We start from the raw sequence: 15468 nt of genomic DNA on the forward strand, positions 1-15468 counted from the left end.
CTTTGCCAGGCAGTACATGGGGGTACAAGTTTTGACTGGCGAGGCTGTACTTGGTCTCCAAGCTGCACACGCTCTGGTGCAAGCGGAAATACAAGGATGATGCATCGGGGCGAAAAAGGGCTGCAGCCTGCCACCTCTCACTGGCCAGGGAGCGAACACGGGCTGCCAGCTGGTTCGAGTTTGCTGCCCTGCGGTAACCCGGCCTCCGCCACTACCACCTAGGCTTCGCCATTTGCCGGCTACATTTGCCGGATGAGGTGTCAGTTTCCAAATCCGTTGGCTAGCAGCACAGCTAAGCCGTCGTGGCCGTGATAAAAGCTGCTTTGAGCCTGGCCTTTGCATGCGCCCAGCTACCTGCCCGTGCTTCAAAAGCAGGGAAGGGCGGAAAGTTCTGATTTGTGATTTTGACGACAGAACCCGGGCAATTTACACCATGGAGTGAGCCCGCTGCCGTCGGGCGTTCCATACTCGGGCAAAAGCACCGGGGATGTCATTTTTGCCTGACCCCCGATTTAAATTTCGGGCACAAGCTTTATCACCATTATTCGTTCAGCTATAAAGGGGTTGAAAATTCCCGCTCTCTGGTCTTACATTCTTTCTTCGTCGCCCCTCATTAGCTCACCTTTTTACGCATTGTCGCTCACCATTCGCCATGGCTGGCACCAGTCGAAAGCTGCCGGGCCTGATTTACGAGAGCTACGAGGTCGTTGGGGTTTGGCGCTGCAACGTGAGTTTGCCCTAACCCGTTTGATGGAACAGTCGGCTAACATACGATCCAAAGATGCCGCAACTTCACGTTTCGGGGAAACCCTTGCAGGATTTGCTCCAACGGAGAGGGCAACGAGATGGACACCGAGAGGGTGAGGCCGTACAGTGCTATAAAGCTTTGTAAGGTGTCGGGGGAGGGGTGGGTTGTAGCGGGAAATGATCGTACATTTTGGAATCGTGTTTGTTGGAGGTTCCAAACAGAGGCAGAGGAGACCGCGTGGGGATTTTTAAATTCCAATTTCCCAGAGATCAGCGCTTGTCATTAAGAGTTATGTGCTACTCTTAACGAGCAGAAGCGGCTCGCTGAAGAGCTGTCTGCTAAGGTCGGTCTTTAGTCGGTGTTGACATTATTGGGAGAGCCTTTGGAGGAGAAACAGAAGAAGGATGAGTTACGCCGGAAGGAGGTGGAACAGGTTAACGAGATGGCCGAGCGGGGTTTGGAGGACTTATGGGAGGGGAACCAAAACCGGGATCAGGGGATCCAGAACGTTCTGGATGAGCTACTCAAACCTTTCCTTCGCTTGGTTTGACCGCTACGGCTGGAGGGGATGTATGCTATAACAACGACAACGAATCAAATCTCCCACACGCCCCATTTAGCATGTTTACTTGGAAAAAGTTGGCCATTCCCCTCCAGCTTTTCGACCTGGCGTAAGGGTGTGTGCTTACTTTGGCTGTAGCCACGGTGACTGGCCTGCTGCAATAAGCTAGCTCTGGTAAGGATCTTTTCAAGGCAGGGAGGGAGTACGTGGCTTGTCCAGGGAAATCCGACATTAAGATGTTGAAGCCAGCCACCTGGTACCTCCGATACAGTGCTTACGTTATTGCAGCGAATATGCAGCCACTCGGACATATGTCGGTCGATATAATATGAGCCACCCATTTGTTAAATACTGCTTCATTTGTTATGCATAAGCCCTGCAGCACGCTGTATGCGGTAGCTTCCAGTACGGTACACGTACAGTTCCACTGCGGACTCTTTCCACCTCTCTCACCCAGTACGTACCTCGGAGTCCCGGAACTTGAAAGGAAAGCAGCTACCTGCTCACCTCGTCTTCGCCATCCTGCCTTTATGTTGCTATCCGCTACCTCTGGTGCTTCTCTCGTTTCACGAGGACTAGCGTTTCCGCCAAGGGATACTACAAAAACACTCCAAAAATCAAGATTCTAATTTGTTTAAGCTGAGCATTAAGACGAATACCCTCCATCATCATTTGGCATGTTTGGCTAGGAGGACCTCGCAAAGACCCTGGCTCCCGAGTTTCCAACCTTCTGGTTGTACTTGTTCTACGTGCTATTGCAAGTTCCCCATCCCCTGGGAAGCGGGTGGTTCGCACCAACGCCAGCATAGGCGCCACCCTTTGAAGTAGCTAATCTGACCAGCAACTCCTTCCTTGTAGCCTTCATAGATATGTTCGGCTTATCGTACACTGCATCAGCCACTGGAATTACAAATCTTATCCCATTCCTAGCAAACCAAAGTACACGGAACAGGATGTTACGGTTGTTATACCCACCATTCACCATAATTTCGAGGAGCTCCGCCCTTCGCTGAAAAGCATCCTTGCGACAAACCCGCATGAGCTGATCATTGTTACGACCACCAATAAATTCGACGCCCTAACGAGGCTCGCGGAGGCCCTAAACCCCAGGATCCGCACCTTCTGCATCCCCGTGGCCAATAAGCGCCGGCAGGTTTGCGAAGCGTTGCCCTATATTACGACTCGGATCACCATTATGGCGGACGACGACGTGACGTGGCCCAAAACGCTCATGCCCTGGATTTTGGCGCCGTTCGAGAACGAACAGATTGGGGGCGTGGGTACGTGCCAGAGGGTCAGGCGCGAAACGGGCGGGTCGATCCTGCGGCGCGCGAGCAACTGGCTCGGGGCGTGCTACATCGAGCGGCGCAACTTTGAGATCTCGGCGACACACAATATCGACGGCGGTACGTCGTGCATATCGGGCCGCACCGGGGCGTACCGGACGCACATTTTCCAGGACGAAAAGTTCCAGCATTCGTTTAAAACGGATCGGTGGCGCAACTTCATCCTCAACGCCGACGACGACAATTTTGTAACGCGTTGGCTCGTAAGCTACCGGTGGAAAACATGGATCCAGTACGAGCACGAATGCGAGATTGAAACGACCCTAGAATACGGCCTCAAATTTTTATACCAGTGCTCGCGGTAGGCCAGGAGCAACTGGAGGAGCAATTGGACTAGTTTCGTTACAGAGCGCCATATTTGGAGGTGAGTTAGCCCGCTCCTCCTCCTCACTCTCTCCTCCCCACTCCGTCCAATCCCTGGATAGAAGGCCTTGGTTGTTAGCAGCCCGTTCTGACGAATCCCTCCCTTGCGGCAGACAACAGCCCTGGTCGACGTACGCGCTTCACATCGCCACCTTTACGTCTTTGGCCTTCGTTTTCGACCCGCTGATCCTGGCCTCGCTATGGTGGGGCACGGCCGACTGGGATAATATGAACCGATGCTATGCGTTTGGCGCCATGCTGGTTTTTTTCGCCTTTACCAAGGTTGTTAAGCTCATGGGCCTTTTTAAGCGCAACCCCAAGGACCTCGTGTTCCTGCCACTCTCAATCGCCTTTGGCTACTTCCACGGCTTGATCAAGCTCCACGCCCTATTCACTTTGAACGTGGTAAGATTTTTTTGTTTTGGCCCGTTTGGGGGCTTCGTGCCGAGGTAGCAAACAACCGTTAACTTTCCCCGTCATTAGACCACGTGGGGCAGCCGCGAAAACGCTGATGACAACGACAACCTGCGTTTGGCGCCTATCCCAGGCGTGGCCTCGACGGACGATGTGCCCTCCACTCGCGGCGGTGCTCAACTTGCAGTCCTGCAGTGATGATAAAAGGTTATTTAACGGAGTTTGTTCTCATGCAAGATTGCGTCCAGCAAAGCGGCCAACTTCAACGGCAGATGAGGCAGGATATGGAATCACCCCGCAGACGTTACTGTCGATGTTGAAATAACGTGTGGTTTGTGCACTATGTGGTTCGCTGCGTTTGGATGACGAGTCATTTTGAACTGGATAACTGAATGCGCACTGACTGACTGTATGAACCTAACCGAATGTCCCTGCTGCATCGGATAGTGTCTGGTGCATGAGGCACCTGGCCCTGGGCCGATTGCTGATCTGGCTGCACTGTAGCAGGTCGGGTGGGAGGACGCATTTCGGGGCGGACATACTATTCGGACGAGCTTCAGTTTTCCGACCGGGGTGAGAAGGCGCCGTCGGCAAACAGCACTGCCGGGCCCGTATCACCTACCCGATCTCCCCACAGTGTCCCACCTGGAGACGACGCTTTATCCCTTTTGGCCTTTACTAGCAACGACTTTCTTCTCAAATTTTACCACCTAAACTGTCAAACCTTCTTGGATCTGGTCAAGGACCCCTCGCCAACCGATCACGATCGGAATCAGAGATTTCGTCTCAGGGCCGGGTCAAGGCGGCGCCGTTTGGAGTCGGAAATCGAAGAACTCGAAGCTCCATTCGATATCACGTTCTGGCCACCAGATCATTGGGAGCAAGAGCATGGCGCGCCCACCCGGGCAACGAGATATTGTTTCGGCGACGTGGGACGAGAGGTCAGTGTGCTACGCTGCTGGCCAAACTATAGTGTTCGTGTCGTTTGATCCATCGATCCGGCTGCAAGGAATCAAGCCTTGGCGCAGGGGCGTTGGAGAGGGGTGTGAGCAGGAGGGAACCGTGGAAGGCCGCCAGGAGGTGCTTCCGGCGTTGGACCGGCAGCTGGCGTTGCCCGCTGCGCTTGTTGCGGGAACCGAACCGAAGTGGATCCGGCACGAACATCCAAGGTACAGCGTGATCCAAAAGGGGTTCCATTTCATGTAATCGAGGTGGCGAGAACAGGGCGAAGGACAGCGCTTGGAGTGACCTGCCGGTTGATACAGCTCTCCAGTGGGATGCATTATCCGGTAGAGATGTAGACGCTTAAAACGATTGGCTGTTTCCGGGCTGACCCTGAGCTCTAGCTGCAATAAAAAGCGGTTGGGTGGCTGGAGCGATGTTTACGCCACTTGATGACTCACTCAGTTCACCTTTCTAAGAAGTGGTTGCATAGATTTCCCGAGGTGTAAAGGTGCATGATTCAAAAAGTACTGTGCAGCGGCTGGCTGCAATCTGTTAGTAGTGACAAACAAACATTCGCTTCCAGGGCTGGCTTACACCCCTCCATAAGGCTCTGCGGCATGTGGGGAGGGTAATGGGTAAGTAATTGGACGCCATGTTTTTGGCTGGAAACATGCCGCCTTCGCGAGCGGTACGGTGAGCGGCCAGACGGTAGGTTTTGGTGGTTGCACAATAAAAAGTGCGGTGAGCGCGCGGAAACGCGTAAAAAGCAACGAGGAACGCGACCCCGCGCTGCGTGTTTCGCTAGAGAAGCGGATTATATCTGCACCGCCTGTTGACGGAAGTCTTCACATGCTGCCACCCAACTATGCAACGTGTTTGGTGAACCCCCAGCGGAAGGGTGGGAAGGGGTGCGTGCTGCTCGGCCTAGTTGCCGTCGCCTTACCTGATGAGTGGCCTGGCCACCCCCCTGATCGCTTGCCCACCCCTGTCCGGCCGGGGGCTCATTATAGCAAAACAGGGCCATCCCCCCGAGGCTATTCACCACCCCGCAAACCGTTTCCTTACTGCACCCCTCCTCACTAGCGCCCAGACAGTACAATCACACTACAATCCGGCGCCCGACAGACCTCCGCCGCGCCACACCTGTCCACACTTGATCCATTGCTGTGGAAGGTGAAATGCAGGCAACACTGCCTGGAACGTGGATTGTGTTGTGCACTAGGCTGAAAGCCTGTGCAGGGCACAGGCCCGGGAGGGCTAAATGGGCCTGGTAGGGCACGTGCATTGGGCACGGGCCTACCTCCGACAATTGCTCTAACGGCGCTCGGTGGACATTATACCGCCGCCGCCCTCACCGGACCTCGAGACGCCTGAAAACGGCCCACCGAATAGTTCCCGTGGTAGCAGGAATTCGAAAAACATGGCATTCACAACTTCTGGTGGCGACCTAGAAAAGGCTGCGCTGATCAAAGCAATGGGCGCATGCAACAGGAAAGAGTTTGTTAGTGCTGAGCTTTTACCCTTCCAATCGTTTCCGGCCAACCATCGCGGCCTGCCTGAGCTACGTGCACAGCGGTATTATGCGAGGAAACCTTGTTAATCGCTCACTTTTATGTTCTAGCACCATAACATGACACGGGAAGACGCGCTCCAAAAGGGCCGTTCTCACAATCCGGCGGACGAGCTGGCTCCTTTGGGGGCTCCCCCACCGAGCCCAAGGCCGTTGAATTTAAAGGCTCCATCCAACGGGAATAAGGCAGAAGGCGCGCTGACGACGACGCCGACTTCGCATCTGCAAAAGCAACAGTTGCCGCGAATAACCGTTGCCTCATTGCTGTGTGATAGCGAAACGCCTGCCATACAATGGAACCAACAAATGACCCATCCACAATGCCCGGCCGCCCAGGGGTATCACATAGGACAGGGAACTTTGCCCGGATACTCGGCCACCTATGGCCTGCCACAAACCGGTGCTGCCATGCAGGGGCAGCAGAGGCAGCCGGTACAGCATCCTGCCCCCGGAGCCGTCACCGGCCAGTCCTCTGCACAGCGGCCCCCGTATCAGCCCCCTCATCCGCAAGCGGCTCCTCCCGGAACTCAGGCCCCGGCCCCGACCCCGATGCATCCGCCGGAATACACGCAGTCCACCAAGCTGCAAGCACCACACGACGCTTCCCCCGCGGGCTTGTACAACTCGCTATCTGCCGCCAAACCGCCCACTCCGCTTCCGACGGCAACAAGCCCCAGCGGCGCACACAATGGTGCGCCCGCAGTGGTGGCCACAGCAGACATGGCCAGGATCTTGTCTATGACATCCAAGACAAGAGCAGCAGGCAGCTACGTGTCCACGACTCCATACAACCTTGGCCTTGGTCCATCTCAAGGTGAAAACCTCCAGAATGCGTCTGTGGGGAGCCAAGGGGAGAGCATGGCACCGACAACCTGCACAAACTGTTTTACGCAAACGACAATTTTGTGGCGCCGAGGCCCAAAAGGACAGTATCTGTGCAACGCTTGTGGTATGTATTATAAAGTCCACAAAAAGGCCAGGCTTCCTTAAATGAGATCCGATAGTATCAGGAAGCGGAACCTCAAAAAGAATTCGAGAACCGCATCGGGGACCACCCGCCTGCTGCTGCCCCGCACAGAGTCGCCAGGCCTCTCAGATTGAAAACCGATGTCATCTGGAAAACGAACCGCGGCAGCATGTCTGTCGGCGGCTTGAGCACCCGCCTGCGCAGATAACAGCTCCTTAGCCCCCTCCGCCTCCTCAAAACTCGTTTCCTCTCATCGTCGACGACGGGACAAAACCGGCGTGCTGGCTTGTGGGGACGTTTGTTTCCGTTCGAGCTCCTAACTTCCAACCTGGCTGCTACTGGAAGTGAAAAAACGGCACAAAGAGGCGCCCCCGGGTCCGCAGCGCCGGATGAGCAGCGCTGATAAGAGGGGCGAGCCCATTCCCCAAACCTCTTTCCAGGCTCGTGCAAATACGACTTCGGTTTACTTATTTAGGCTTGACGCAACCGTACGAATCGGAACTCTAGGGCAGAAGGGGGAGAAAGGCGCCAAGGGCATGTTGTAAAATAAAAGGAGAGATTTACGATGTAAAGTATGCCAATTTATGGCTATGTGGCCACCGCGGCGCGCGCCTCATCCACGCAAACTATGTGACATCCTTTACTGTAAGCGCTGAACATGGATCGGGTACCTCTGCTTCCACTGGAGCAACATGGTGTCCGACTTGAGCAAAGCACATCCGACATCACGCTCTGGCCGCCAGGGGACTAGGAACAAAAGCATGGCGCTGCAGGCCGCCAGGAACTTTACAGCATTCTCAACCCGCCAGGCATTAGGGGGGACAGCGGCTGGCAGCAGTGCAATGGATATCCCTATACGCAAAAATTTAAAAAGGGTTCGATTTCGAGAAATAGCAAGGGGAAGCCGCAAGGCAGATCGTATCGAGCCATGGATAAAACTCCGTGTCTTGCATATCTCCCGCAGCCCCCGGCGGCGGGGATAACCCGTCAGCCAGCACTTCACTATCCCGCTGCCTGCCCTGCCCTTCGTTTCCAGGTCGACACCCTCTTCGATCTGCTCCAGTTGCCGTTCCTGCGGATAATATTGGGTGGCTGGGTAGCAAGCCAACAGGGGTGCAAAAAAATACCACTCGATACGTGGCGTGAGCCTATAACAGTTAAAGCATAGCATCCGCCCGCCCCATGCAACACTGGATGAGCCATCGTCGCTGGAGGTACATGTCGTCGACCTGAATGCGCGTCGTTGGAGTGGGACGGAACGACATGTGCCTCCGCCTACTTCGCATCTCACATTGACGAGTCTGCGGCCCACCCCCCCTAGGGAAGATGGCTGGGCTTACCTACGGCCGCGCAGCTTTAGCAGGTTGCCAACAAAGGTGGGCCACTTATACGCGTATGGCAGTGGCCAGTTCTGATTGGAAATCAGTGATTCACGCCCAGAACTCGGCAAGCACATCCAGAAGTACCTATGTGAAAAGGGTGGGGGAGCCGATTAACAGCTAACCCCGTCGGAAAAGTTGGATAATGTATTGGCTGCCCCCTTTCACGTTTAACCACAGTGTATGTAGGGAAGTAGCCCCTGAAACTTTGCACTGTACCCCTTGCCTGCTTCCGTTAGCTAGCTTCCGCTTCGACTTTCCATCGCCAGTCGTTCCTGTTGTCGCGCTTATGACAGCGATTGCCAAGGGTACATGCTTTTTTAAATCCCGCCCTAGTAATCGCGTCGCGTATTGACGCGCCGGGGGCTGGGTGTCGGTGGACTCGCCAGAAACCGATAAGGTGTGTGCGATAGGCAGCCTCTTTTCAGGCCATCTCGTTTTTCCGTTACTGCTCCCTTCAAAGGTGCAATTAACGAGAGCACTCCGCTGATAAACACCTTCTGCTCCGTGCGGCCTTTCCATGTTAACAGCGGCTACGATGGGCGAATTTCTACCGTCGCCACGCTGCACTGGAGGGGGCTTATACAGTACAATAGTCTACACTCCACCTTGCGATGTGAGTTTCGCAAATTCGCTATAGTAAATTAGTAGCATGCTAATTTGTTATTGTTACGGCTAGTTTTGTGGAAAATGGAGTGTGTATGAACATCTGCCCAAAGAGCCTGCACGGCAGGTGAGACGCCGGGACTCGACGTCGTCGCGCAAAAAGCCCGCACCGCAAGCGAGACGCCGGCACTCGACGTCAAGGCCTCGAAGGAGCCAACACCACCGGGACTCGTCAAAGCCCCAAAAGAGTCCCCGCCGGGACTCAACGTCGGAAACGAGGCCGCCCGAGCCCAAGCAGCCCGAACACCGGGCTGTGACCGAAGAGGACGCCAGGAAGCACTGGATTCCCGACGGATATTCGTTGACCCACTGGGACCCCACGGAGCAGCCCATCCTGCTGCTCGGGAGCGTTTTCGACGCCAACTCCCTGGGCAAGTGGATTTATGACTGGACCGTTTACAGGCACGGAAGGGGTCGCCCCATTTCGCAGATGGCCGGCGAACTTTGGCTTCTCCTCATCGAGTTTTCAGGTAAAATTAAGGGCGCCGACGAGATCATCCCGTCCATCCGCCAAAAGGAGGTCCGTAAAATGGTTGAGGACTTCATCGATTCGGGCGACCGCCTAACCGACAAGCTCCGCAAGCTGCTCAAGCGCTGCGAGGCCCCCATGCTCCAATCTTCTCAGCGCAGGGGCTCCGAGCTCGGCAGCAACGCCGGCGTCGAGTTCGTCCTAACCCTCTTTGGTCGGAAGCGCGAGCTCCCTGCGACCGAGAAGTTCATGGCCTCGGTCCGCCTCTGGAACCTCCGGTTCGACACGAATTGTACGGAGGTTCTTCTGAACCCTGGGAAATAAAAACTCTCGGTTGGTTCTTCAGTACGTATGTTGTATTCGCTACCGCTGCAGGCACTTTTTGTACGTTATTGTCGGGGTAGTAAACCGAGCCTTTCTCTACCCTAGCCTTAGCACCGTCGCTATTTCATAAAACAGATTAACCTCCTGATTCGCCGCCTACAAAACCTGTTAGTTTGTATTTACCCAGATTCGAAGATGACCGTACTTATTGTATTCCACCGTTCAAACCCGATCTTGGCAAGCCTTTAATTATATCCGCTTCGACCTTTGTTGCAGGCGACGGTTTGGCCAGGCATTTTGGAAGTGTTCGATATTTGTAATGTGCGAATATGGCTTTGGTACTACTGCGTCCTTTGTTTGCGTTGTGCGTGGGAGAAGGTACGTCCGGGGGCGATGATTTGCTCTCGACGATATATCCGGCAGGTCTGCTGTTAAGCCAACCCCCCGGGGCGAGAGGCACTAGCAATCATTTGTCCCGCCAGGTACCTAAGTACCTACTAACCTCTAGGAAGCCACCAGGCGCCATGCACATATCAAGAATCTTAGGTGGGGTTTTGCTAGCCTGTGGCGGCTGGCCACTCTTGATGCCTACATCCGAAAACGCGTTCGTAGCGTCGTCGAGCATCTCTGGTCCTCCCACCGCGCCCGCACTCACAGCAGCTATCGAGACAGACCCAAGACCAAGAGCCACTCCCCGAGGGCGAGATGGTGAACAGGATAGTGGTTATCACCAGGACGAAGCCATCCTTCGCGTTGCTTCTTACCACCGGCGGGACCGGGAGCTGACTGGCATCCGCTCCGGTCCTGGCGGGCACGCTGGAGAAGTGGAAGCAGGTCGCGCATCCTCGTCATTGCTATCGGATGCCGCCAGCCGTGGATGCATCTTGATGCGTTTTGCACACCTCGCATTATAGGGAGGAGGCTGTGAGGGGCAGGGGGTGTGAGGCGCCCAACAAGTCCAGGCAGCAGCGATGCAACCTGACACCCTGCGTCTGGGCTAATCTTGGTCTCGTCTCTTGCGTTTCTTCCAATCAGGGGTGGAGCATGCTCGTTCGGACATGGGGACTAAGGAAACCTCGCCCTGCCAATGAGTTTAGATTTTAAGGGGCTGTGGTCGTCCAGACCAGCACATACACTTATGACGCTATGAGTCATTTAGGAATCTGCACTTTGCTGCCTGGTGGAGAAAGGCGATGGTAATTCTGAATACCGCGGTAAGGCTGGCCCTCCTCGCTCCTTGGGTACCCAAGACATGTCTGTTTACATTTTCGCCATTGGAGGTCGCTTCACGAGTCCTGCTATTCGTACCGCCTCTGCTGGCCTGACGGCTGCATGGACGGGCAGAAAACGAGCAGTGGGCTTCTTTTATGTGATAGGAGTTTCGCTGTCGCCTTGGTTATTTAGGAAGGGGATGATGCTTTCCCCGAAACTTTTCTCCCGTTTTCTTTCCTATCAAAGGTCAAACCCATAATCCAATCACCATCTGCCAAATCCACCCTAACTCCTCCAAAATTTCATACGAAATTAGGCAACATGGAGGCTTTGGCAGGCCATCACCCTATGCGCGCAATTGAATGTGCCATGGTAATTGCCAACGATGGCCGTGTTTCGCGGACACGTACAGGGTTGGCTGCGAGCCGTATTGATAAAAAGAACATACGCAACCGCCTGCAAAACAGGCACAGGAAGACCCCGGGCGAGCTAGGCTTCGTTGGGTGATTTATGGCGAAAGAGGTACTTGATCTTTGACCGAATCTGAATACAACTACCTGTCTCCCGATACTTGGCTGAACCTTCAAAGCGCGTCAACGTCAACAAGATGGTATCAACTGCCTGAGGCCTGTAACCGGCGATGGCAACCCGGACCCGGAGCCCTCCTCCTAAAAACCTCGTCGATTTCCTTCTAAACCCCGCAGCTTCTTTCTTTTGCGCTCGCTGCCTGGGAGGCAATTTGTAAACCCTCATTCCTCCCCAACCCTTATTTAGTCCTTCCGTTTTTAATCACCGTCCGAGCCCGGCGACTGTTTACTTTTACTACGTTGGAAGCGGTGCGAGCACCTCGACAGTCAAACGTTCTCGACGGAACTCGATTCCTCCCAGGGCTTGCCTTACCGTAATGGCTAACTGCCAGAAACTCGACGTCCGGGCTCGTGCAAGCCAGAATGGCTTCGAAAAGCGGGGGGGACCGGCTCGGGCTTCGGGAATCCTGTCGAGGGGTAGGCGGAGCGGACTCTAAGGGCGTCGCAGCTCCATCGTCATCCAGATCTTCGCGCCCCCTTCCAAAAACCTTGTTAATCATCTCCTCAACTAAGCAACTGTTATTCCCTTCATGGCTCCTAACTTTTAGTAGCTCGGCGTCCATGCTCGTCCAGGGCGAGGCTCCGGGAGTCTTGGGAGACCAGCTCGGGCTTTGAACATTTTTTCGCGGGATAGGTGGAGCGGGCTCTTGGGGCGTCGCAGCTCCGCTCTGGTTAAGGTTGATAAACTCGTCAAGGATGCTGCTATCGCCGGAAGCGTCTTCTATTTCGTTAAAGTCGGGCAGGGGCGACAAAAGAAAGTCGTCGAGGTGGAAATCGCCGCGAGCGGCCTTATCAGACTCGTGCTCGAACGAGATAGAGAATTAGACTTCATCAGCTAAGTCGCATAACAGTAAACTCGAAGATCCGAGCTAGGCATAGTAGTCTAGCTCCGGTAATGTCCCATCCGTCCATAAAAAAGTGTCGGTGGTGTCAGGCTACATGGAGTTAGTGGGTATGGAGTCGGGAGATCCCCTGGGGCCCACGACGCTTTCAACGTTAATATCATTAAGTAAGGCGGGAGTCTGCTCGGAGTCCAAAAGAAAGATATCGTTAAGCGAGCCGCCCCCACAGCTAGGGTCGCCGCTCGGCGCGGGGTTAGAAGGAGGAGCATTAGCTACGCAGGGTCGACGCAGAAGGGATCGCAGGGCTTTTCGGGGGCCCCGGCTGGCGGCGAGGCAAGGTCCATGGCTGTGGTTGTGCTGGGGCTGCGTTAGCAGGTCGGTAAACGAGTAAAGGAAGGGGAAAAGTCGAAAAGGGGGAGGGACCCCTTTATATAGACGAGCTACGCCGCTGCGCCGCTTTGGCAGAGAAGCAGTACTCTGCCAGCTTTGGCGGCCTGGCTAAACCTCCGCCACCCGTTAGGCACGTGTATTAAATGCATAGGGACACGAGGTCAACCTGGGAATAGGGAAAAGCATTCAGATTTTTTGCTTGTTTTTCGACCACCCCCCGCTGAGCCCCTCGCCACCTTCGCATGGACACGCGAGGATAAAGGCGAAATGGCCCTCGGCTCGAGTGAGCTAAGGGTGCATGGCGCTAGTACCAGCCAGGTGGAGCCAGAACCATGTGCTGTCCCTTACCATTGAAGTTCGCCGTCTGCGATAGGGCCACCCTCTCCTTCGAAGCCCGGTGCGATTTCATAGTCCAGGTAGGTGACATTCGGCTGCTGTAGTGAGACCACAGCCGAGGCAGGATCTGGACGTCCTGGGCGCAGGTACAGCTTGATGGCATCGCAGAGCGGGCGCTTTGCGAAAACACTGTAGCTACCACCGTACTTTGGAGCGAACAGCTTGACGCCGTCATCCTTCACGGCCTTCCAGGCAGTTCTACCTCAACCAATAGGTCTATCCTCCGGCCTAATATTAATCCTTCGATCGTGTGCGGATTGCCGAACACTGTCGGGGTTACGCAGTCGTTGCGATATCGCAGCGAGGGCAAAGGGTACAGTACATCCAAAGGCGCTTGGGGTGGCGCCACCGCGGCTTGGGGGTTGCGTGGAAGTGGTTGGCTGGTCCTCGTACATGTACCCGGTACATACCTTACATGGAGCCGTGCCTAACGAGTTGTCTCCCACTTCAACCGCCTCGCCATCACCATTGGCGGCCCCCTCCTCCCCTCTGTCCTGTCAACCTGTTATTCCACCAATTCAATTCCCTAACTAGGACATGCTCCCTGCAGCCACGCGTAGCCCACCTCTGGGCCGTCTGGCCGCCCCGTGTCGTCTTGAATCTGTTAAAGTTGAAATGGTCGCCGCCTTCCCATTGACCCGCGGCCGCAGTGTTTTTATCCGCTCTCCACGCGGTTCCGGTGCTGCTGCTGCTGTCACTCTGGACGGTGTTGTCATGCGCTTGGGCTGCCGACGACGGGGCGAGGACGAGGTATGGATGGTGGTGACAGCCGGGACCGCCGGCGCCCCGGAAGCTTGCAGGACGCTGCCTGGGCCGTCGCTCATGCTGGCCACCTCCCTTCTCTTCGACCTTGGTTCTGGGACATCTTTCTCCTCCTGCTCGTCTGTCGAGGGCTTGCGTCTCTTGCTTCGTCTTTTCTGCGATAGGTAGTTGCTCCTGCTAGCTAGCACCTCCGTCTCGTCTGTCTTGTCCTTGTCTGTCGTGTCCTCGTCCGTCTTCCCCATCCGCCTGCGCTTCCCCAACCGTGGCTCCACGACGTCCTGCAGTCCGTCAGTGTCGTCTGCAGGCCTCCTTTTCTTGCTGCTACCAGTCTTGCCGCTACTGCCCTCGCCTGCCGCAGCCTTCTGCTCTTCCTTGATCTTCTCAATCTCAGACAGCACCCAATCAACCCTGCACTGCTGCTGGTCGACCTTGGCTTTAGCCACCTCGTATTTCCCCTTCGCCCTTTTCTCCAGTCTCCGCGCGTCCCCGGCAAGCAGGTAGAGGCACTCCGCTTCGAAGGCGAGATACTCGACATACGTAATCCACAGGTCCTGCGTCTTGGGGTCCGGCAACAACCTCAGAGGCCGCCGGATAACGAACCCTTGGGGAAGCAGTTTCCTCACGACCTCGGCGTGCCCCTCGACATCTTCCTCGTCCTCGCCGTAGTCGCCGTAATCGCGTTCCCAGCGCAGGCGCGCAGTCTGCTCGAACCCCAGCTCTGCCGCGCGTCTAGAGGTTCCCCCGCTCATAAAGTAGTCGCGCCTGTATACGTCGAGATATTCCCCAAACCCAGGCCTCCTATGCCTTCCGCGCAGCTGCCACGCGCGGAACTCCTTCCATCGGTTCCATTGTCTGGAAAGGGCCTGCCACTTCCCCTTCGCATCCGCTGGGTGTTGTTGTGTGGTCCATGGCCGCAGCAGGTGGGCGTGCGCGTCCGGATTCGCTTCGATATGTGGGAGGAGATCGACGTGGAACAGCGGCTGGCAGTTGTCGTTAAAAAGCGCCTGGTAGCATTTGATCTCGTACTCGTGCTCTTCGTCCTCGGGAAGTTCGACGGTCGACGAGCGGGAGGGGCTCGGGTAATAGCTCTGCACCGGACGATGGTCTGATTCGGATGGGATTCGATCCAGCAGCGCGGTAAGGGCGGTTGCGTCAATCGACGGTGCTTGGCTAGGCAGCAGGTTTCAACTGTTAGATTATTTTATTGTGGCACGGGCAATTTGCAAATGGGCGATCCAAAAGGAAACTCACAGCAGATGTTGGGCAAGAAGACCCCTCTTGGTCTCGGACACGTTATCCCCGCCCGTGAGGTTTTGGATTTGAGGAGAGCCGTTTTGGGTGTTGTCGCTAAGATGCTCATCCGTGCTGAGAGAGAGAACCTGACCACCGAAGAGCTGGGTCGCCATGGCTTCCTTATTCCGATATGCGTGGTACGAATGTTGAGTGTGGTGTCGCGTTGGAGTGTGGGCGACAATTGAGGTCGTTGAGGACTTGAGGTGGTGCAGTTGGTGGGAGACGGGTGGGTT

At 55.5% G+C, this 15468-nt stretch overlaps 6 protein-coding genes across 6 annotated transcripts; 3 read left to right on the forward strand and 3 right to left on the reverse strand.

The window, feature by feature from the left end:
- Positions 1 to 571: 571 nt before the first annotated feature.
- On the forward strand, positions 572 to 3631 carry GGTG_13544 (hypothetical protein; the record flags this gene model as incomplete). Its single annotated transcript, XM_009231455.1, has 6 exons — positions 572 to 727; positions 1038 to 1091; positions 1693 to 1766; positions 2169 to 2957; positions 3133 to 3424; positions 3503 to 3631. The coding sequence occupies exons 1-6, from the start codon at positions 653 to 655 to the stop codon at positions 3629 to 3631; spliced, it is 1413 nt and encodes a 470-aa protein (XP_009229719.1). The 5' UTR covers positions 572 to 652.
- Positions 3632 to 6008: 2377 nt separating this feature from the next.
- Positions 6009 to 7197, forward strand: GGTG_13545 (hypothetical protein; the record flags this gene model as incomplete). Its single annotated transcript, XM_009231456.1, has 2 exons — positions 6009 to 6897; positions 6978 to 7197. The coding sequence occupies 2 exons, from the start codon at positions 6009 to 6011 to the stop codon at positions 7121 to 7123; spliced, it is 1035 nt and encodes a 344-aa protein (XP_009229720.1). The 3' UTR covers positions 7124 to 7197.
- A 1617-nt stretch (positions 7198 to 8814) lies between these two features.
- GGTG_13546 (hypothetical protein) lies at positions 8815 to 9753 on the forward strand (the record flags this gene model as incomplete). The annotated part of the gene is made up of 2 exons (XM_009231457.1): positions 8815 to 8910; positions 8974 to 9753. 2 exons carry the CDS (start codon positions 8815 to 8817, stop codon positions 9751 to 9753), a joined length of 876 nt encoding a protein of 291 aa, XP_009229721.1.
- A 1706-nt stretch (positions 9754 to 11459) lies between these two features.
- GGTG_13547 (hypothetical protein) lies at positions 11460 to 12117 on the reverse strand (the record flags this gene model as incomplete). Its single annotated transcript, XM_009231458.1, has 1 exon — positions 11460 to 12117. A coding segment is annotated over one exon (386 nt), but the record flags the coding sequence as incomplete, so codon positions are not given.
- Positions 12118 to 12666: 549 nt separating this feature from the next.
- On the reverse strand, positions 12667 to 13193 carry GGTG_13548 (hypothetical protein; the record flags this gene model as incomplete). Its single annotated transcript, XM_009231459.1, has 3 exons — positions 12667 to 12740; positions 12839 to 12892; positions 13133 to 13193. The coding sequence occupies 3 exons, from the start codon at positions 13191 to 13193 to the stop codon at positions 12667 to 12669; spliced, it is 189 nt and encodes a 62-aa protein (XP_009229723.1).
- A 517-nt stretch (positions 13194 to 13710) lies between these two features.
- Positions 13711 to 15348, reverse strand: GGTG_13549 (hypothetical protein; the record flags this gene model as incomplete). The annotated part of the gene is made up of 2 exons (XM_009231460.1): positions 13711 to 15112; positions 15194 to 15348. 2 exons carry the CDS (start codon positions 15346 to 15348, stop codon positions 13711 to 13713), a joined length of 1557 nt encoding a protein of 518 aa, XP_009229724.1.
- Positions 15349 to 15468: the final 120 nt, after the last annotated feature.

The sequence above is a fragment of the Gaeumannomyces tritici genome (assembly GCF_000145635.1).
Source record: "Gaeumannomyces tritici R3-111a-1 unplaced genomic scaffold supercont2.16, whole genome shotgun sequence".
In the NCBI taxonomy this organism is placed as follows: Eukaryota; Fungi; Ascomycota; class Sordariomycetes; order Magnaporthales; family Magnaporthaceae; genus Gaeumannomyces; species Gaeumannomyces tritici.